Source organism: Nannobrachium achirus (genome assembly GCF_963921795.1).
Source record: "Nannobrachium achirus genome assembly, chromosome: 24".
Lineage (NCBI taxonomy): Eukaryota > Metazoa > Chordata > Actinopteri > Myctophiformes > Myctophidae > Nannobrachium > Nannobrachium achirus.
In genome coordinates, this window is record NC_137831.1 from 41,875,765 (window position 1) to 41,899,528 (window position 23,764).

The 23,764-nt window shown below is 42.2% G+C and overlaps 1 protein-coding gene across 1 annotated transcript in view; it reads left to right on the top strand.

Moving 5' to 3' along the window:
- The window catches only part of LOC308280311 (uncharacterized protein), a gene marked incomplete at both ends in the record, with an annotated part of 93,273 nt that overhangs the window by 31,882 nt on the left and 37,627 nt on the right, over positions 1–23,764 (top strand). Inside the window, 12 exons of the mRNA XM_080720573.1 lie at positions 56–190; positions 8,797–8,877; positions 10,119–10,178; positions 12,170–12,251; positions 17,130–17,275; positions 19,029–19,046; positions 21,130–21,336; positions 21,508–21,534; positions 21,639–21,701; positions 21,876–21,959; positions 22,430–22,480; positions 23,620–23,745. Coding sequence (XP_080576699.1) covers positions 56–190; positions 8,797–8,877; positions 10,119–10,178; positions 12,170–12,251; positions 17,130–17,275; positions 19,029–19,046; positions 21,130–21,336; positions 21,508–21,534; positions 21,639–21,701; positions 21,876–21,959; positions 22,430–22,480; positions 23,620–23,745 — 1,080 coding nt within the window. The remainder of the gene's footprint in view (positions 1–55; positions 191–8,796; positions 8,878–10,118; positions 10,179–12,169; positions 12,252–17,129; positions 17,276–19,028; positions 19,047–21,129; positions 21,337–21,507; positions 21,535–21,638; positions 21,702–21,875; positions 21,960–22,429; positions 22,481–23,619; positions 23,746–23,764) is intronic.

Sequence of the window (23,764 nt, forward strand, 5' to 3'; positions counted from 1 at the left end):
GTAACTTAGTTACGTAACTCAGTTACATGTAACTTTAACTTCCCCAACACTGCAGGTGACCTTCTACCAGGGCTGCGACTCGGTGCCGCAGGTGGTGAGGTTCGAGCGCTCGCCCGACGACATGGAGCTGGACCCCGCGGCGGGCATCTTCGTGGGCCAGGCGGGCGGCGCCGACCCCGACCGCTACCAGGTAACGTGTGAGCTGTGAGACTCCATAATACAGTATATGGAGTTCCCTGATGTCATCAATATTAACTCATTCCCCGCCAGGCCCGATAGTCCCGAGAATATGCTCATGTCCCTCCCCGCCAGGCCCGATAGTCCCGAGAATTTCCCGTTTTTGAAAAAAAAAAAAAAAAAACTTTAGTAGGCATGATAGCAATCTCGAAATTTCATGTTTAACCCCCATAGCAACCCCATCTTTCAAACATGGCAGCCATCTTTTGTTTACATTTTAGGAAAACATAATGGCTGCTATTTCATGAATGCCTGAACGGATTTCCATTCGGATTTTTTTGTTTGAAAGCTGTGAGCAATGTGCACACACGTGGTGCATGATCTAGGCATGGACATGACATTATCAGTGCACTATGAATTACATGGAAGTCTATGGAGACAGATGGCATATGAAAGTACGTAGGTATTTGCAAATGGCGGGGCATGTGTTAATGATGCCCTGTTAGAGAGATCTCTGTGACGCCAGGGGGAACAAATCCCTTTTATGCCCATATTATGGAGAACCCTGATGTCCACATCACTGTGGCGCGACCTCGCCCTTTAGGGGGAGGTCGCCCTGAGGCGTCTTACTAGTAATGTTGTTTTCACTATGGCTATTGGCCTATACTGTATGTAGACTGGTAGAATTAACTCATTTAGTGCCAGCGCCCTCTAGGGGCCATAGAATGCCAGGGTATCTCTCATAGGCGAGCGCTTTAGCTTCCAGGACCTCACCTTCCAGGACCTCACGTGCTCACGTTCATGCACGTCATGGAAAGGTCCCGGATGATAATGCTAACAGAATGGCTATTCCCATTTTGTCATCTAAAAGATCATTTTTGGGCGATTTCGCCGTAAATAAACCTCGCGCCGCTTCCCTAAAGACACAATCCAGAGATATAAGCCTTCAAAGATGTGGTCTTTCATTGGATTAGGCGGAGATTGGCGATTTCGTTCGCAAATAACGGCCGGCCGGGAGGTTGCTAGCTTTCGGCTAGTAGCTAGAAAAATCAGGCCAGGCTTCAGAAGGCCTCTTATCATTTTATTCATTTAATTAAAAAAAGCTGAACTACTTCGGGATCGGCACACTCGTATACTCATCGGAAGCGGCGCCGAACATTGGGTGAACATTGGGGAGCTCAAAAATGTATTTTAAACCATTTTTAATGGAATATATCGTCGGACAGAGTAGAATGGCTAGCTGGCTAGCGGCTAGCGAGCCAGGACCACCCACGACTCTACAAGCAGCTCGGGGTAAGTGAATTAATAAAAAAAAAATTGTATTGGATTGAAATAAAGCCGAACTAGTTCGGGATCGGCACAGGATGAGTTAAAAGGGCTAGAGTATATCTAGAGTTTATGAGAAAAAGGGCTCATCAATCAAGTTAAAACAACCATTCACACTTTCAACTTTTTGCGTGAGGCTGGCGCAGAATCCTTTGTGTGGACGCACATGTACTGTATGTGTGTGTAGCTTCATGCATCTGTAGATTTGTTTTGGTGAGCCGGCACAGCTTGAGCTTGCACACATGTTGAAACCTAATTTATATCCTAATTCAGACTAAATCCCTACTTGGAAGCTCCCCCTGTGGCATCCAGGGACGTGCTGGTCATTGGGAAAAGCGGGATAACTCCCGAAAGGCCGGTTCATTCCCGGCCGGTCCACGCCGGCCATTAGTAATAAAATGTCGGCCTTCGTTCCATTTTGGGGGCTGGGTGGCCAACAAAGTGAATCGTCACTGTCGGGCAGAAACCTTGTATCTCCAAGTTTCAAATTTGTACATTTTTTCGCAAAGCAAAGCCCTGCTTCATCATTTAATATACAGTAAGGCCATTGCACAAAAGTAGTGAAAACAGCCGTAGTGAAAACAGCCGATCTACAAGCACACAACGCCTCGCGGTGCGAGGCGTTGTGTGCTTGTAGATCGGCTGTTTTCACTAGTTTACATCATTTTTAAAATGATAAATACAAAACAAACGGTTTTGGACATACAAGGTTTCCACCCGACAACGACGAAATATAGCTCAGTACAGTAATTAGCCCACTGGCTTGTCACTTAATTGACGAGTACCGGCTCCGCCCCCTCCAAAAGCTGCCTCCGACCACAATCACAGCGCGCCGCTATTGGCTTCATTCACTTCAATGGGAAATACGGCGGATTGTACACACATTTTACACATTAAATACTAATTCAGTGTTGGACCCAGAGCTTTGAAATCTCTTCCTGGTCCGTCGGCAGGGCAAGGCATGCGTTGGAGGAAGGTGTAGTAGCCTACACGGCTAATGGAACAAAACTATGGAACAAAACCGCAGAGGAATATTTTGGGGAAAAAAGGAATGAGGAAGCCCCTGTCTGTTGGACCACAGATCGCCGTTTTTTATATAAAAAAGACGATTTCTAAAAGGCCATTGACCCATGACTACAACACCTTATTTATTATGTAAAATAGCTACTGATAAAGTAGCCTAATGATGAATGATAATGAACAACGCAAAGTGTATTTCTGACATGCAGCAGGATTTGTGCAGGTGCGTCGCAAGAGGGGGGAGAGGGGCCGAGTTACTAAGGCCCAAGGTGGAAGGGCCTTAATTATTTTATACTTTAGCTATTGAAAAATTGCAGATATATAAACTCGAGAGTGCCGCGCTGCGACGACACCCTTGCTCGTTTTGTGACTCGCACGGCTAAAACTTTTCGGAATCGAGACGTTTTAACGCCAGAGATATCAAATGTTCTAGGTTTATAAGCAATCGGCATGATAAGAAACATGTAGGCCTAGCCTACATTTGAAGCAGTTTATTCTGGTTGTTGTGAAATAAGAGAAATAGACAGAGTAGGATACTGCCTACCTCATTCGTCGCTATAGGCTGTTTAAACACCATCATCACAGATCAAATAAATACATTAACACACCGTCAGATGAAGTAGCCTATTCCTTGGTGCTTCTTGATATAAACACATACAATGTTTGTGTTGGTATAAATGAGTCAGCCTACACATATTTTCTCAGTTCATATGACTTGATGAAAGTAACTCATTCCGCCCAGGTCAATAACACTAATCATTATAATGGCATGAATCGATCTAAACAAATAAAGTCTGTGCTGATGATGATGATGATGTTGGTAGTATGCTTATGGCTGATGTTAGGCAGGCCACTTAATAGATATATAGATAGATAGATATCTTTATTATCCCAAGGGGGATAATCAGTAGCTATTTAACATAACAAATAAGGTGTTGGTGTTATAGTCATGAGCCATTTAGCCAATACAGTGTATTCATATTTAAATCTTTCCGAGTCAGTGTAAAACGGCTCTGAATCCAGCAGAGAGATTTCCTTCTGTATTCTCTGCTGGTTTGTTTTAATAGGCCTACATATTTTTCTAATTTCATGCCAGGTCTTGTTGACGAATTTGGAAGAGATTTCGAGGCTTTGGGTCCAAAACGCGACATGCAGTGTGTCTGTGTGTGACATTCTCCTCCATTGTGCTGACAGTGTTAATGACTGAGTGGGGGCTGTCGGACTTCAAAGCTTGACGGACATAGCGACAGTAACGTGGAGGGAAAGGTGGGGGCGGAGCTCCCGGTAGTCATGAATTGTCATGATCTGAAATGGCAAATCTTTGAGTAGCAGCAGCGCTATAGAGAGAGATCTCTCTCTATAGAGGGTATGCACGTCCACTGGGACCTTCCCCCCTAATCTAGACTGAGTGGCAAAACATTGAGCAGCGTGGAGCATTGGAGTTTAGAAGTGCTTGTTGCAAATCACTCAACAGCCCTGCATACCACCTGTTTCTAAATGTCACATAATGCAGGAGGCAGCAGAATGTTGTGTTGCTGAAAACGAGCACTTCCAAACGCTGACACTTGGAAAAATAAAAACCTGCACAGATTGTCTTGACAGAAAGTAGCTCATAACATGCCTATGGTGGATTTTTATGAAACAAAAACTTTGCAGATAGAAAGAGGATAATTCAAGCTTTCAGTACAGCCGCAATGTTGGTGAGTTAACTTTGTTTAATACAATCAGATAGGACTTTTCTGTTTGGATGTATGGGCTGTCAATGGCAGAAATTAGTGTTTTGCCACTCAGTAGGCGTGTTCCCACATAACTTCCAGCAACAGTGATGTCACGCGCATACCCTCTATAGCACGCAATGAGGGCCTCTCCAACTCTTTTTCCCGGGCTGAATCAGGGGCCCAGCATGTCCCTGGTGGCATCGTAAGTGTCTGGGTCAGTGCTAACAAGAAAGACAGACTTAATCCTCCTCCGATCCCCTGTAAACCTATGTCATCACCTTTCACCTCTTGACCCCCGGCCTTGTGCCCAATCAGTGACCCAGCTGACCACATGTGATGGTCACATGAACCTTGAAGCGACAAAAGAAGACTGGCGGTAATTAGGCCTAGAATTATCGAATGCTTTAACTATTGAAAAATAGCAGATATACAAGCTCACAGCTGCGAGCTTGTAGATCTGCTATTTTTGAAAAAGTTGTGAAAATGTGTGCAAATCTTTGAATATATGTATTTTTTAAAGCAAACGTTTGTAACTCAAATTTTGCTTCTGGTCCTTGGAACTAAATATTTTGAGATGGGGGTCCGTGGCCAAATAAATATAATTTTGGGGTTCCTTCACATGAAAAGGTTTGAGAACCACTGACATAGTAGTCTCTCAAGAACAGACTAACTGAGCTCCAGTTAAGTGAAAAGGACCTTTTCTTTGACGATGGCTAGCTGGCCAGATTGCTGACATGGAAACACAGGTTTTTTCAAAAAACCTTAGAAGGATTCAAAAGACACTTATAGAATCGGGTCAATATTCTAATTTTCAAAAAATTTCAAAAATAGCAGATCTACAAGCTCGCAGCACGGCACTCGGTGCCGCGCTGTGAGCTTGTATATCTGCTATTTTTCAATAGTTAAAGCATAAAATAATATTACACTATAATGTGTACCCGTTCTAAATGGGTTAAAATCCTTCAATATTTCTTGTGGCCTGTAGTTTCCAATGAATGTCTCCCAATGGGTTTGCACTCCCCCCGCTCACCCCTATAAAGTTTCTGCCCCGTGTGAAATGTTTTGCACCTCATTTACATGCACATACCTGTCAGTATGTGGACCTATACCAATGTGCTACCACTTTCACACCTCATGCTTAACCTCATGTACATACTAGGGCATTGACCAAATATTTGAATATTCGAATATCAAAGTCACTATTCGACGTTGTTCACCGAAGTCGAATATTCACTTTTTTTTTTGTTGGTTTGTTTGTTTCCTCTTTAAAAAATATATAGTTTATAAAGCTTGGCTAGGAAGTCATAAGAATGAGTTGTCAATGCCCCTGGTGGATGAATTTGTTAATGCTCTATACCAGGGGTTCTCAAACCTTTTTAGGCCGTGACCCCCAAAAAAATAAACATATCTGAACTGGGGACCCCCACCCTGACAAGCACTTGGAATATTACATTTAATGTGACTCGCTTCCGCAGATAAATATTGTGAAAATAGCCGTTGTGAGCATGTAAATCGGCTATTTTCACAATGTTCGCCTCTTGCTTACTTAATATTTGACAGTTCGGCCAGTCCTGTCGAATATTCGACTATCCGAACACTTTGAGATTGAATAATTTGAATACTAAAAATCACTATTCGCGAATGCCCTTGTACATACTATTGGTCTTATGCTATAGTATGCGTATATACCGATGTTTCCTGTTGAGATTGGCACATTTCACCCATGTTTTTTCATCTCGCTCACTCAGCAACGAAATAAACAGAAAATAAACAAAAATTTAAATAAAACAATTCACAGGAGGCAAAGCAGTGATCACCCCATGATGTGCACCGCACTGTAGTTTCAAATGCACTACACTGCAGGCGCTTTTTGAGAGTGAAAAAATAAGAAGACCTGTGTGACATGTGTGATCTGGGCAGCTTGCCCCAGGAAATGTGCCAAGCTCAATAGGGAACATGTACAGTAGATATCATATCTTGATCTTTTTATTTGTTAGATTTTTTGATCCTCCCTCGTCTCTGGAAAACAACACAAATTATGGGGCTTACGCAAAAAACATTTCCCACGCCTTTACATCTGCAAACCAGGCCTGACTTAATCGCTGGTGGGTGGGATATTGGGTTCCAACCAAATACGAATAATCATGATAATAGATTCATTTGAGATATCAAAACTATTTAGGTTAATTTTGATGATCTTTTCTTTTATCTTTTTATTTTACCATCTTTAAACAGCAGTGGTTGGGAACACCTGGGGTCTGTGTCCTTGTGGTGGTTCCAACTGGGGGTCCCCCAGCTATGGATAGTTAGGAACCAAATGGACCATTACAGTTTTGGAACTCTGACAGTGTACAAATGGAACCAAATAGACCCTTAACGGTCCGTTTGGACCTCTGAGGGTATACAGTACAGTACACCCTTATTTATGGGGGTCTGTGGCTTAAAGCAGTGGTTCTCAACCTGTAGGTCAGGACCCCCAGGGGGGTCCCCACAATATTTTGGGGGGTCTCCAGATGATTAACTTAATGTGCAACATTGTTTTTTCACTCAACAGTAAACAAACCAGCATTAAGTTTATGTGTATAAAGGGCAAATTACTAAAGTAACCATTTTGGGGACTTTTTAATACCTCTAAAATAACAAATTAAATATTGGTCAAATTGTCAAATATTAGAGGCAGAAATTGTTAAAATAGCCGATCTACATGCTCACAACGCCTCGCAACGCGAGGTGTTGTGAGCATGCTTCACAATGCTTCACAATAGAACCGTGTTATACAAAATGTAATGCCTCGGCTCTTAGTGTTTGTAGGATAAGGGGGGTCCCCAGTTAAAATATGATTATTTTGGGGGTCAGAACCACTAAAGGAGTAGTTCACCCCAAAATGACTTTTTTTTCTATCGTCGTAGTTTTAGTCGACGAAATCAGCACTGGTTGATGAACACACACAAAGACCCTCTCATAGTTGACTCCAGAACCAAACCATGAAAAAAAAACTGTCTCTGTGTATGCCCGATGATGTCAAATGCGTCTCTTTCCATTTCATTTAACTCTGAGAATGTACGGATGTTTTTTTCGATAACACTGAGGATAATACTGTGGACTGTGAATGCTATGATGAGTCATGTGTCTGCCACGCTCGCATTTTCCACCTCTCAGGAGATTCATGGAGGATTCGTGTTGTGACCTGATTGATTGCAAGCTGTGGAATAACAGACACAAGTTTTGTCATTCACAATGGAAGAGCTCAGGGGTGTACCGCCAAATTCTGGGCCCTGGCTTGTGGGCACAAGGATTCTCTCACATTTTATGCTTTAACTATTGGAAAATAGCAGATATACAAGCTCGCAGCGCGGCACCGAGTGCCGCACTGCGAGCACCGCACTGCGAGCTTGTAGATCTGCTATTTCTGAAAAATCTTGTCTTTGAATATTTCAAATCCTTCTAAGGTTTTTTGAAAAAAACTGATGTTTCTATGTCAGTGGTGTTCAAACATTTTCAATTGAAGGACCCCCAAAATTATATGTATTTGGCACAGACTCCCATCTCAAAATATTTACTTCCAGGGACCCCCCCAGAAGCAAAATTTGAGTTACAAATGTTCGCTTAAAAATAAATGCTGTATTCAAAGATTTGCACACATTTTCACGACTTTTCAAAAACAGCAGATCTACAAGCTCGCAGCGCGGCACTCGGTGCCGCGCTGTGAGCTTGTAGATCTGCTATTTTTCAATAGCTAAAGTGTAAAATAATTAAGGCCCCTCCACCTTGGGCCCTAGTAACTGAGTCCCACTTTTTTCCCCCCTTGTGACGCCCCTGCTCACAGTCAATAGTGGCGTTTCCATAAACTTATTCGAATTAGGGAAGCGAATTATCAGAAATGCGCTTTAAGACAAAGCGAATTTAGCCCGTTTCCATTAAACTGGTGAAATGCGATTCTTGGGAGATCCTGCCTGGGTCCGTCTGACCGACCTGCTGTAAACACTTCCCGCGGGCTTGCACACAGTGCACAGAGCTGGGATGGGGCTGAACTTTTCAGACCAAGAGACGTGAGGGCACTGCTGTGACTCGCTGCACACGCATCCCGACCCAGAGCCAGTCGCAACGCACCGCCGCGGAGAAAGTACGGCCGGCGGGAGCACAGGCCTGTGCAACACGGTGTGATGACGAAGGGTCACTCCGTGTTTAACAACCGGTTTGTTTTGTAGGCTAACGCTATGCAATGGACGTTAATCAAGCGGCGGGGGAAAGTGTTATAGGAGGACGATATGGACCAGAACGTCATATATTATTCGCATTTATTGTCTGACCCGTTTTCATTCACTTATGCGCATTTAGTTTATTCGATTAAGCCTCAAAATCCTCCTCCTCCAAGCGGATAATCTTTTTTGCGGATAATGAATGTTTATTCGCATTTTGAAGTGTTTCCATAAAAACATTTTGCGAATAAGCCGTTAATGCGCAAAAAGTAGCTTTATGGAAACGCCACTATAGTGTATGTGTTTGTGTGTTTGTGTGTGTGTGTGCGTGTGTGTGTGTGTGTGTGCACGTGCAGGGTGCCATCGCCATGTTGAAAGTGGTGGGGAACCCTCAGGCCGCGGAGCGCCTCTGCGACGACGAGGACGACCCTGATGCTGTGAGTATTTCCCGTGTTGTAAATGAAAAAGAACTTTCCTCAAATATTTCACGCGCCACTCTTTGCCGACTGTCGCAGCAAATCGCTAATCGCCATAGACAATAATGCATGGATCCACACCACTCCCTCAGAACGTAGAGACTTCCAGACATGGTGTGAAATTGAATTTGGCATTGTACTGTAGCTCGCCTGAACCCCTGCCCGGGTTCGATTCCCGCCGGGGGACGCTGTGGGCGCTGGGGGGCGTGTTCTCTTCTCTGCGACATCACAGTTAGTGCTGTCACAAACATTACATAATCGTCTAATCGCAATTATTTTACATAATCACAAATATTTTACATAATCACAAATATTTTGTCATAATCGTGAATGTTTAAAAATGTTCATACATTTACAAAAATGTTCAGAAATAGTGGAAATAGCCGATCTGCAAGCTCACAACGCGTCGCATCGCGACGCGTTGTGAGCTTGTAGATCGGCTATTTCCACGATGTTATTTTTTAAGTATAAGTATCTGCCATTTTTTAAGTATCACTTCAGTATAACTTCAAAGCCTGAAAGCCAAACAGAAATGTAATTATCAACGACAAAAACACATTTAAATCGTTAATCGCAATTATTTGAGTGACAATTAATTGTCATGTAAAATGTCATATTGTGACATCCCTATAATCACAGTGCCCATACCCTCGGTGGGGTTGGCAAAAGGGTCTTTCTGTGTGGAGTTTGCATGTTCTCCCCGTGTTCCCTAGGGTAGGTACCCTCATAGATATAAAAAGGTAGATACCTCAGCCACCGCTGCAGTTCATTGGAGCGACCTGTAACAACTGGAGGCTGGACGCCCGGACGTGCGGAGTCAAAATGAATACTGGCCAATCACAGTGCGTCTGTTCCGGGACTTATCAGTTCAGTTCAGCAGAGCTTTATTGGCATGTTTCCATCCAGTTCCAGCTGTTCTTAGAAACTGCGTACGAAAAGAGTCTGATTGGCCTACCAACTTCTGTTTCTGTGTCCCATCTGTATCGCCTCAAGATGTAGATGCCCCAGAGCCTAAGGTCTTTGGGTACCCCCGGTACCCCCACAAAACACATGCAGGGCTCTCCCCAGGTTGGCAGAGGGAGAGTAGCGGCCAGGATTACAGCTTGGGCAATTTTTGGCACTGGGTGAAAAATGGGTTACAAAATCGTGGGATAGAAAATAAATAAAAAATGGCTGACACATCTCCCCATTCTCTCTCTCAGGGATCAGGCGATTTTGGGAGTGGAGATGGGGACAGAAGACAGACTAGTCCCAGAGTGAAGGTCTGTCTTTATATTACCGTCTCTCTGTCTGTCACTCTGTCCACAGATCTGTCCACCAGTGGGTGCTGAAAACACCAAAAACAAACGTGGGCAGAAACACATCCTCAGCTGTAGTCTCCACCTCTATGGTTTTCATGTCTTGTCTTGTCTTGTCTTGTCTTGTCTTGTCTTGTCTTGTCTTGTCTTGTCTTGTCTTGTCTTGTCTTGTCTTGTCTTGTCTTGTCTTGTCTTGTCTTGTCTTGTCTTGTCTTGTTCTCCTCTGATCTGTCCATGTTCTGGTCTCTCATCTCGTTTGTCTTGTTCCACTCTGCTCCTCTGTATTTCCGTCCCACAGACCACCCTACTAGGGCTGTCACAATCATTACATAATTGTCTAATCGCAATTATTTGACATAATCGCGATTATCTTTCATAATCGTCATAATCGTTTCCATGTTGAAAAATGTTTATATATTTTTTTTTTAAGTAAAAAATTGTGGAAATAGACGATCTACAAGCTCACAACGATGCGACGCGTTGTGAGCTTGTAGATCGGCTATTTCCACTGTTCTTTTTTAACTATAAAGTTGTCAAATATGTCAGTAATTTCTTTGTATATTAGGTTATGTGTCATATTTACCATGTGCGACTTCAAAGCCTAAAAGCCAAAAAGAAATGTAATTGTCAACAACAAAAACACAATTAAATCATTAATCGCAATTATTTGAGTGACAATTAATCGTCATGTAAAATGTCATGATCGTGACAGCCCTACACTCTTCTATCTAACTCTGCTCCTCTGTATTTCTGTCCCACAGACCAGGGGTTCCCAAACTCTCAGGGCACCCCATGAATATTTTTTTAATCCGAGGCACCCCTACATTATAATTTTCCACTCCCAGCACCTTATATTTATAGCATATCGTCATTGTCACCCGACAGAAACCGTTCATTTTGTATTTATCATCTATACTATAACATGTACTAAACTAGTGAAAACAGCAGATCTACAGGCACACAACGCCTCGCGATGGGAGGCGTTGTGTGCTTGTAGATCGGCTGTTTTCACTAGTTTTGTGCGACAGTCTTGTATGATGAAGCAGGGCCTTGTTTTACCAAAACACATACACATTTCAAACTTGGAGATACAAGGTTTCTGTCCGACAGTGATTATGTTGCGAGGAAAACGTTGAGATAATAGCCATTTTGGTTAGAACTGACTGAAAATAACGTTGTACTTGAAGTTTAAGATGATACTAAATATTTTTCAAGTGTCCACATGAATTCCAAATATTATCAAATTATCTTGCCGTCGCGGCACCCCAGGGTGCCCCGCCACCCACTTTGAAAACCCCTGCCACAGACAACCCCTCTATCTAACTCTGCTCCTTTGTATTTATGTCCTACAGACCACCCCTCTATCTCAGGGGTTTTCAAAGTGGGTGACGAGGAACCCTGGGGTGCCGTGACGGCAGTCCAGGGGTGCCGCGAGATCATTTGATAATACTTGGAATTTATTTGGACACTTGAACAAATATTTATCATTTTAAACTTGAAGTACAAAGTTATTTTCAGTCAGTTCTAACCAAAATGGCTATTATCTCAACGTTTTCCTTGCAACATAATCACCAAAATATCGTCACTGTTGGGCAGAAACCTCATATTTCCAAGTTTCAACTGTGTCTTTTGGTAAAGTAAAGCCCTGCTTCATCATACAAGACCGTCGCACAAAACTAGTGAAAACAGCCGATCTACAAGCACACAACGCCTTGTGATGCGAGGCGTTGTAGATCTGCTGTTTTCACTAGTTTAGTACATTTTTAGATGATAAATGCGAAACGGTTTTGGACATACAAGGTTTCCACCCGAAAACGACAATATTCTATAAATATAAGGTGCTGGGACTCGTGAAAATTATAATGTAGGGGTGCCTCGGATTACACAAATATTCATGGGGTGCCCTGAGACTAACTATCTATCTAACTCTGCTCCTCTGTATTTCCGTCCCACAGACCACCCCTCCGTCTCGAGTTCAGCCGGTGCCAGAGCCCAGCCTGACATCATCAAAGGGCTCCAGAGTCTCAGCAGGCTCAGGTATGAGCACTAAATCACTCGCGGCGGTCGTGTGTAGTTTATCTTTACATGGATTTAGTCGGCTGCACTTAGAGTAAATATGGGCAGATTTAGCTCAACGTTCATGGTGGTCGAAAGCTTTCGAAAGGAAATGTCTAAATATGAAGGAAGGGGGTCGCACACTTGGGGCTGTCACTGTCATTTTACATGACGATTAATTGTCTCTCAAATAATTGCAATTAACAATTTAATTGTGTTTTTGTCGTTGACAATTACATATCTGTTTGGCTTGTAGGCTTTGAAGTTGCACATGGCAGATATGACACATAACCTAAATATACAAAGAAATGAAGGACATATTTGACAGCTACACTTTAAAAAGAACATTGATAGTGGAAATAGCCGATCTACAAGCTCACAACACGTCGCGATTGGCTATTTCCACTATGTTTTGAATGTTTGGACATTTTTCAACATGTAAACGATTATGGCGATTATCCCCAAAAAATTGCGATTATGTCAAATAATTGCGATTAGAGAATTATGTAATAATTGTGACAGCCCTACGCACACTCGCAGCCACGATTCAAGAAGGATTCATTAAATAAATCTATGTTTCATGACAAGTCTTCTTCAGGGTATTGAGTGTGCATACAACCTCAACAGTCTTTTACATATGGCAGTCATTCTCAACCCTTTTACAGTATTATCAAGGACTCCCAGTTTTCTATGGACCCCCGTTTGATACAATCTACTGACAATCTCTGGGACCCCAATCCACACTGTAGAATTCTCAGTGCTAATTTAACTCCATGTGTGAAACCTCTAAGGGTCCCTTTTGTTCCTACTCTGCTATTAATCATTTAGCTGGAGACCCCCTGGAACCCCCTCAAGGACACCAGGGGCTCCCTGAACCATTGATAAATGATATATAGCAGCCAACAAAACCTCTTCCTAGAATTACAGTCAAATACTGTAGGCCATCTTAAAGGCCTACACATAAAGTTAGTAGTCAGTAAGCTTACAAGTGATATGGACCTGAAGCTCTCTTGCGCCCTCAAGTGGAGACTGGAAGCGAGACTGGAACTGGATGAGACTTTGAGCCCTCTTATGGGTGCTATTGGACAGTGGTGGAAAAAGTACTCAAATGTTTTAAACGTATCAATACTGCAATGTAGAAATACTGTGTTACAAGTAAAAGTCCGGAATTCAACATTTACTTGAATAAAAGTACAAACATATTGCCATTAAAATGTACTTAAAGGAGTAGTTCACCCCCAAAATTACTGTTTTTCTATTGATTAGCCATGCCATGGAGTCTTGAGTTCAATAATATTTTGTTGTAGTTGTCGCATTCCTAACACAAAAATAAATAAATAATTATAGTAAATTTACCCCCATTGATTCTGGATGGGGACCCAAATGAATGGCACCGGATTGAACTCAAGTCTCCATGGCGTGACTAACCAATAGAAAAAAATTCCTTATGGGGGTGACCTACTCCTTTAAAGTAGGCCTACCAAAAGTAGAATGTCCCATTTAAATGTACAACAATCTCTACGATGTAACTGGGTTGTAATCTCTATTATTCATCTTTTAGGGTTCAATCGAACAACTCATGACTTTAGCAGCATTGCAATGTCCTGTCTCTACCCCCTCAAAAATAATCTAAAAAAAAAAGGCCCATCAGTCAATATGTCGTACATATTGACTGATGAATGAATGAATGAAAGCTTCTTAAAACAAGGATAGTTTCTTTCATCACTTCTCTCATTTAAGACATTCATGCGAGATTATAACAAGGTCTTACAAGCTTCTCTGTGCAGGCTGGTACATGCAGCTTTCCTGTATCCAGTGAAAGGCACTGAGGAAGACATGGGTCTGTGTTGTATTTGTGTCAACTGTAGACAGCTAGGCTGACCGTTCTTGTCAACCCCCCCCAAACATGGGTCACCCCCAGTGGACTACAAACATGGGTCAATGGGAAAACAAAGCCTCAAAAATGGATTGAGTGGTTCAAATGCGGCAATCCTGCGCAAAAGCTTGTCCATTCATGGAAGAAAGGGCCGGGATCAAATCACATTAATCTGTACAGCCCTAAATCACTGTTACAGTCTCAAAGGGACTGTAACAACAAATACATTTGCAACATTATATGAGAAAGAAATGATCAGACAGGGGCGCCTGGTGGCCTAGTGGACCAGGCGCATACCATTTAGGCATTGCCAGTTCGGCATCAATGCCTGTCGGCGTCGCCGGTTCGATTCCCGATCCGGGCGACCTTTGCCGCATGTCACTCCCTGTCTCTCCCCCATTTCCTGTCAGTCTACAACTGTCCTATCCAATAAAGGCAAAAAGCCCAAAAACAAATCTGAAAAAAATAAATAAAAAATGATCAGACAATGCTATGCATGACAGGGATTACTGTGGTATTGGCATTATTATGCTATATCGCCATCTAGTGGACAGAGTACTACATTACTTCTACTAATAAAGTCAAGTCTATGTGAATTTAATTTACAAAGTACCTTAAAAGACAGCAAAGAAAAGTGAGATATCACTAAAGAGTAAAGCTATCTAATAATTCTATGTCATATATGCTGCAGTATAAGCAATATTTGGTACATTTTGTTTTGTGGGATGTTTCAGGGCTCATATGCTACAAACCAAGAGACGAGTGAACAATGTCTATATTCGAAATTAACCTGAAGAAGACTGGAAGGTCGAAACATTGCTTTGTACGTGCTGTTTTGAAAAAGTCTTTGGAGTGTTAAACATGAATTGCAAGCCCTTCTTCTCTCTTATATATCGTCATTGTCGGGTGAAAACCTTGTATCTCCAAGTTTCAAATGTGTAAGTTCTTTCGCAAAGTAAAGCTCTGCTTCATCGTACAGTGCTGTCGCACAAAAGTAGCAGCCGATCTACAAGCACACAACGCCTCGTGGTAGATCGGCTGTTTTCACTAGTTTAAATCATTTTTAAAATGATAAATGCAAAACGAACGGTTTTGGACATACAAGGTTTTCACCCGACAACAACGATATTAAATTAAAACATTTATTAGTAGAGGAAAAAAAACATGTTAAAGATCCTCAGACTCTCATCTGGCAAATACGTGTTTGACAACAAGAAAGCCATCTTTTAATGCATCTTAGAATGTGCATTAGAACCTTGTTTCTATTGGTTGGTTGCATTGTTGCCTCATGCTATGGAAACAGGATATAGGCTCTTGACCTCTGGGCCACATGGCTGGGGAACGTGAGCGTGGAGTTCTCATCGGGTTCATTGGCTTAGGACGCTGTAGCATCACTCATGAGAAAGAACATAAAAAATATAGTATTTTAATTTCTCTACACTTAAACCACATTGTAGCCTTAAAAGTATAAATGTGTCAGCCAGTACAGTGTGATTTAAATGTAGCTAAATTAAAATGCAAAAGTGGTGTCCGATATTTGTACTTAGGTCCAAGATTGCGTGTAGCCTGTTCATGATAAACGTCTGACATTCTCAGGCTACTTTAGTGGTAGTACAGTGTGATTAAAATTCAAAAGTAGTGTTTTTTGATGTGAGTCAAAGGGGCAGTGGCGTCAGTTCCGAAAAAGATAAGGTATGGCAACATGACTGGTGCTTCACGCGTCATGTTGCCATACCTTAGCAACAGGCATGATACATTTATTTTAAGAAGTACATTCTATTTTCCCCCCGTTTCTACGGTTTGTTCAAGTGCAGCTAAACTTGGAATAAAATAGTAAACGTGCCACAATTAACAATAATGAATTGCACCTGTGCAGCTGACCTGCAGAACCTGGGAATATACCATTTTGTCAAGATGGGGAGAATGAAAGTGTGGAGAATATAATTATAATACCTTGTTAAAGTGCCCATTTTGTTACATTTTGCATTTTTAGTTATTTTAATGTAATTTAACAACATAACCAGCACAGATAGACAAAGAGACATTCATGGATTTATATTTAAAAGTAACTTTTATTCTCCTCCCTGGACCCAGGGTATGGCAGCTGCATACCCCTGCCATACCCAATTGACGCCCCTGCAAAGGGGCCGTCACCATTTTACTCAAACCCGAAGAGAACTCCACACTTGTCTCAGAACTGTTGTTTCCCAAGGCACTTGCTGTATTGTACTGTAGCCTCCCAGCAAGCACGGTCAGGACCTGGACCAATCAGTGACGTCTTGATTGGGGCCAGATCAAGTCAAACCATGACTAGTCAGATCTGGCCTAGAATATCACCTGATTTCAACCAACATAAATCCTGCCCACGAAAACGGACGTCCTGGATTAATCAGAGAGGGTCCGATCGAGGCCAAATAAATATCATAACTAGTCAGATATGTCCCAGAATATAACCTTGCATGCTCATATTTCAACTGACATTACAAACAATAACAATAATAATCCATAAGTCCATATGACGTCCTGGTAACGACGTCAAGATCATCCCCATATGGGCTGTGATCTGGCCTGGTTCTCAATGTCACCGGAGTCACCGGAGGACGTTATCATAACGCCATCATGACGTCATTTGACTTGCAGGGCTATATTTTCCCACACTCTACGCAGTTTTTTAAAAATGTAATCTCTTTTTTACGTTCTTCAGAAAACTTAGGTAGAAGGCATTTTTAGAATCGGCCTCAGGTCTAAATGGGTTAAAGGTCACTGTGCTAAAATAACCAAAAGATAAACTTGACATCTCTCTGTTTCACTACTGGGACAAAGTGATCTTTGCGATTTTATGTCACAGAAGGTGTGTGTGTGTGTGTGTGTGTGTGTGTGTGTGTGTGTGTGTGTGTGTGTGTGTGTGTGTGTGTGTGTGTGTGTGTGTGTGTGTGTGTGTGTGTGTGTGTTAACCCTCACTTTGACCTTTGACTCTCCTCCAGGTCCCGCAAGTAGAGGTGAGAAGGGTGACAGAGGGGAGAAGGGCAGTCGAGGGGACGCAGGCCTCGCGGGACCCAAGGGAGAGTCTGGTTCCAGCACCGGATCTGGTGGATTCGGTGGAGGAGGTAGAGGAGAACGAGGGCAAAAGGTATAGTGTGTGTGTTAGTAGGGTGTCAATAAACTTTACTACGTAGAGCAGTGGTTTTCAAAAAGTGTTGTGCCCAGTGCAGACCTCACAACGCGTTGCGACTCGTTGTGAGCTTGTAGATTTGCTATTCCTTGGCAAATGTTCAGCCCAAGGATAATGGATTTTGATTATTGCGATAACATCGTAAATTTCGATTTCTTTTGAACATCGATTTCTTTTGTCACAATAATCGTGATATGAAATTTTCATATTGTCCCAACCCTAGTCAAAACTCAAGGCTCAAGGAGCAGGATTGTTTGTGTTAGAATTGTAACATTTCACCCATAATGACATGCCCAATATAGGGACACCAGGTTAGGTATACCGGTAGATTAGGAAATGTAAGTACTGAAACTGAATCTAAAACATAATGTATAGCTTTGTGTACAGTCAATGTGGTTGTCAGAAAATCCCATCTTGCACCAGGACTTCTCATATGGCACACCATTTGGGAACTACCGTACTGATAGAGCAGCAATTCACCCTTTGTCAAGTCCCACCCGTTGTCCCACCCCTCTTCACACCCATTGGTTGCTATGTCTTGGTGGGACATTTGGTGGGACACTCCACCCACTACCATTGTAATTTGGTTGCTTCGTATTGTTATTCTGTGTGTTCAATTCTAATTTCAAACTTGGTTTCAGTAAAATGGAGCTGCTCAGTGGCAGTATAGTGACTCAGAATGTTTTTAAATGTTTTTATTTCTCCAAAAATGATGTTTCAGCAAATTCAACATAAGAAAGGCAGAACCAGGGCGGGACAAGGCAGATAGAGCCTTCTGGATGGTCAGTCAGGGACCAACCAGAAGGCTAACAAAGAGTGAATTCAAAACCTATGGGTATTGCAAGCAGTGGCGTCAGTTCAGAAAAAGCTAAGGTATGGCAACATGACTGGTGTCGTCTTGTCATGTTGCCATACCTTAGCAACAGGCATGATACATTTATTTTAAGAAGTAAATTTTTTTCCCCCCGTTTCTATGGTTTCTTGGGCCGTTTCTATGGTTGTTCAAGTGCAGCTAAACTTGGCATGTTAGTAAACGTGACACAATTAACAATAATGAATTGCACCTGCGCAGCTGACCTGCTGAACCTGGGAATATACCATTTTGTCAAGATGGGGAGAATACAAGTGTGGAGAATATAATTATAATACCTTGTTAAAGTGACCATTTTGTTACATAGTTATTTTACTGTAATTTAACAACATAATAACCAGCACAGATAGACAAAGAGACATTAATGGATTTATATTTAAAAGTATTTTTTATTTCCCCCCCTGGACCCAGGGTATGGCAGCTGCATACCCCTGCCATACCCAATTGACGCCCCGTGTACCCCCAAATCATTGGCAAAGCACTACAAGTCTATAACATTAATATAAAGAAGTGCTCTTTAAAAGCTTGAAAAAGGTGTTATGACTGTCAAAATCTATTTGATTTATCAGTAAAACAAACATGCTCTTAAAGCACACCATGACATATTGGCTACCATGTTAAGTGGTCAGATAGCAAATGCTTTTGAGATTTTCAAGTGATCTGATCCAGAAAAGGTTGAGAAACCTCTACAGTGATGTATTCCACACGGTGGAACCATATCAAGTATGGAATATTGAATATCTGCAAATTATGATTAATAAAACTGTGTTTGCTACAGGACAGAAATAACTCAAATACACTTGGTTTGTAATCAACTCTCACTTATTCTCTTTATTTCAGGGTGACAAAGGCACCAAGGTATGTTCTCTTAAATTGATTTCAATTAAAATCTTCATTTATTCCATCCACGTTCTATCAACCAATTTTCCACATATCTTCATTGGGATGAAAGTCATCCTTATAGTGGCCTTACGATTGATTTATATATACTGTATACTCGGTTGGGCAACGGAAATCGAGATCTACTCGACACGTCGCGAGTCATTTAGTCTTCATTCAACATTACCAGGGTTCATTGCCATGCTGGCTTGTTATGGACATTTTTGTCAAAATAAAAATGTTGCCACAGACATACAAAATCAGAAGACAATAATATTATCAGAAACACAAAGAGATAGCCCTGAAAGACAATAACAGGTCTGTAATTCGCCTTTTCCACCGGCAAAGAACCGGTTCTGGTTCTTTCTCCCGCCTATGGGATGAACCAGAGGTGTGCTTTTGCACCGAGAACCAGAGTTGGTTCTGAACCGTAAAAGTTGGTTCCGAACAGGGAACCACAAAATCCTTGGTTCCTCTGGTTCAATCATGGTTCAATCTGGTGGAAACGCAAGCCGGTTCGCAAGAACGAACCAAGGTTCCAAGAAAGTTGAACCGGCACTGGTTCTGGAACCGGTTCTTTGCTGGTGGAAAAGGCCCCTCTGAGTGTGCAAATGGAACCAAATGGACCCGTAAGAGTCCTTGCAAATAAAACATTTGAGAACCACTAGTACTTCGAGTATGACACTAGTACTAGTGTCATACAGTTAGTTTAGGCATTTAGCTGACGCTTTTTATCCAAAGCGACTTACAATAAGCAGGTAATACACATCACTATAATAAGCAAGATAATATTAACAACAATATAACAAATGCATAGGAATATCAATCTAGAAAAACAATATAGACCATGCATCTAATCAGTAAAAAACTTCTAAAACCAAAAATGCTATCTAGCTTCTTGTATGGTCATTGAGGGAAGGGGGAGTGTTACAGTAGTGCTATGGGTTTAGGTGGAGTCTGAAGAGGTGAGTCTGAAGTCCACGGTGGAAGCTAGGGACTGGGAGTGAGTCTGTAGTTCTATGTGCGACAGGGAGTTTATTCCACAGTTTGGGGGCCAGGAGGGCAAATTGTCTTGGACGAGTGCATTGTTGTCCTGGGGTCATACATAATTATTCTGAGGAAAACCTGGAGACTTGACATTCAGTGATTGGGTCTTATTATCAAAATAAGAACATTTAAATGATGTGTAAAAAAGAAAATCTCATATATGACCCGGTCCTCAACTTTGAAAAGCACATTAGTAATGTCACAAAAAATAGCTTTTTATCATTTGCGAAATATTGCCAGAGTCAGATCATTCCTCTGTTTAGAGGATGCCAAGAAACTGACCCATGCCTTTGTTTTATCTAGATTAGATTATTGCAATGCACTTTATACAGGCCTGCCAAAGAAAACAATAGACCGGTTACAACTCATCCAAAACGCAGCTGCTAGAATATTAACAAATACTAGGAAAAGGGACCACATCACCCCGGTACTTGCATCTTTGCACTGGCTCCCTGTTAAGTTTAGGATAGATTTGAAAGTTCTTTTACTTGTTTTTAAAGCCTTAATGGGCTTAGCTCCCTCATATTTGAAAGACTCGTTAGTCCCAGCCCGCCCCCTCAGGTCACTCGGTGCTGGACTTCTGACGGAGCCATCAATAAATGGCAAGAAATATGGCGAGGCCTCCTTTGGTAGCTATGGACCAAAGATTTGGAACCTACTCCCCCTACAAATTACACTGATAACCTCAGTCGATGACTTTAAGAGGCAGCTAAAAACCCACTTTTATAACCTTGCTTTTAACTGATTTAATTTTAACTACTACTTCTTCTGTTTTTTCTTCTTGTAACTTATTACAATGTCTTAAAGTGTTTATTGTCTTGTTTGCTTTGTTTTTTTAAACCTGAATGTAAAGCACTTTGAAATGCATTTATGTCTGAAATGTGCACTATAAATAAAGATTATTATATATTATTATTATATTTGCCACGGACAAGGCCAAGTCTTTTTCCACGGACACATTTGTCCGTGTATGGACATGTTGAACATTACAGCGTGTTGTTTTCTCTCCTACCAGGGTAGCTCCGGGGTTGGTTACCCTGGCAACAAAGGAGACCGCGGTCCGGCCGGGCCCCCCGGCCCCGCTGGTCCTCATGGGCCTGCAGCCGAGGTGGTCCGGCTCGGCGACGGCTCCTCCGTCCAGCAGGTGTCCGGACCCCCGGGGCCGGTGGGACCCCCAGGGTCAGGAGGACCCCCAGGACCCCCAGGAGCTGAGGGAGAAGCTGTGAGTGATGGCTTCATGGGTAGAAACCTTGCCACATATAGTAGTTGATAAACAAAACAGTAGCTGGATTTATTTTTGTTTTGTTTTCATGATATCCCACTGTGAGGAACCTCACAGTGTTTTGAACGTTAGAAGTATGAATCGACTCATTGATTATATTCTATCTTACAGGGAGATCCAGGAGAGGATGGGAAAGTGGTAAGTTTCTCTCATTTCAGTTCTCATTGAAAACCCTGGTATGACTCTTCAAAATGGATTTTACTAATTAGAATATATACGATACATTTGATTATGGTGTCCAGGGTCCCACTGGTCCAAGAGGTTTTCCGGGAACACCAGGAACTTCTGGACTCAAAGGAATTAAGGTATGGATGGATGGATGGATTGGTTAATTAATGAGTGGTTGTGAAAAGTTGGATGGATCAACAGATGTAGATACATACAGTAAGTGTGCAGGATGCATTTCTGATCTTTGTGAATGTGAGCGTAACCGCTTGGGGAAAAAAAAAATGTAAACATGTGACCTCTGACCTTTCAAGGGAGATCGTGGGGACGGTCACCCAGGACCGCGGGGTCCCCCAGGACCTCCTGGACCTCCTGGACCTTCCACTGGTGACCGGCCGGTAGGTGACCTCCCTCTGCCTGTCGCAATTATTACTTAATCGCCTAATCGCAATTATTTGACATAATCGTTTCCATGTTGAACAATGTTAATTTATTTTCATACATTTTCAAAGATAGTGGAAATAGCAGATCTACAAGCTCACAACTCATCGCGATGCGACGCATTGTGAGCTTGTAGATCGGCTATTTCCATGATCAATGTTCTTTTTTAAGTGTAAAGTTGTAAAATGTGTCAGTCATTCCTTTGTATATTTATGTGTCATATCTGCCGTGGGCAACTTCAAAGCCTATAAGCCAAACAGAAATGTAATTGTCAACGACAAAGACACAATTAAATCGTTAATCGCAATTAATTCTCCTGTAAAATGTCATAATCGTGACCGCCCTAACACTGACGTGAGGATTACTTACATGGCATGTTGCAATACAGTATATGTATGTAATATGCTGCTTTGATTCTGTTTCATAGACATTCTTTGACATGGAAGGCTCCGGTTTCCCAGATTTGGACAGATTACGGGTAGGTTGATCGTCATACTGAAAGAGATACGTTGAACAAAATAAATGGTATTTAAGTTCCCACATAGCTCAAATGCAGTGGTAAAAAGTAACTAAGTACATGCACTCAAGTACTAAAGATTTTTTGCGACATTTTTAACTCCTGCTTCTTAACTGTGCCGTATTAAAAACTCTGATGTTTCAGTGCTATAAATTACTCACGCCATGGAGACTTGAGTTCAATAAATGTACCTCCATTGATTCCGGATGGGGACCCAAATGCATTCGGGTCCCCATCCGGAATCAATGGGGGTAAATTTACTATAATCAATTTTTTGTCTTAGAAATGGCATAAGTAATCAGTAGAAAACAAGTCATTTGGCTTTGGGGGGTGGACTAATCCTTAAGGCCTGTACATACTTTGACTGAAACCGCCGTTTCCGGTGAAAAGGTCCGGTTCGACTACGCCGGAAAGGACCGTCAGGTCACAGTTACTATCAAAACCTCCAACGGATGTCCATCCGTCCGTCAGTTAGTCTGTCAGTCTGTCCGCCACGTCACACTTTTCCCCTACTCATATCTCCGCCACCGTTGCCCCTATCCATGCCAAACTTTGCACACACACTCCTTGGCTACCCCTCATTTCGCACTTTGCCCTCTTCTAGCGCCACCATGAGGCCGATTCTTGCAAGACACATTTTTGGACACTGCTACAGATTTTGCCCTAAAATCACGCAAAGCGGTACACAGTATCTCTATAGTCATGTCATCAACATGGATCTGTCCCATTTCCCATATTCCCTCCGCATTGCCTACCATTGCCTTCTAAAGTTTGTGTATACGACCTGACGGTCGCTTATCTCCCGATTATAGGGAGTCTTACTGGTATACACTCGAAAACATGTGAAATGGGACATTCTGCACAATGAGTACTTTCTACTTTTTGTACTTTAAGTACATATTGATACCAATACTCTTGTACTTTTACTCAAGTACATTTTGAATTCTGCTTCTTTTACTTGCAACAGAGTATTTCTACATTGAAGTATTGATACGTTTATTTAAGTAAGACATTTGAGTACTTTTCCCACCACAGCTCAGATGTAAAGAAGACGTCATGTACTATACATGAGGTTAATTGTTCTTTGTATGGTTCTCCAGGGGCCCCCAGGACCCCCGGGGCCTCCGGGCCCCCCTGGTAGATCGGTGGCTCTGGGAACCGATGGCGCCAAGGTGGCCTTTGGACCACCCGGACCTCCAGGGAATAATGGAGTGCCAGGTTTACCTGTGAGTATCAGTGTGTTTT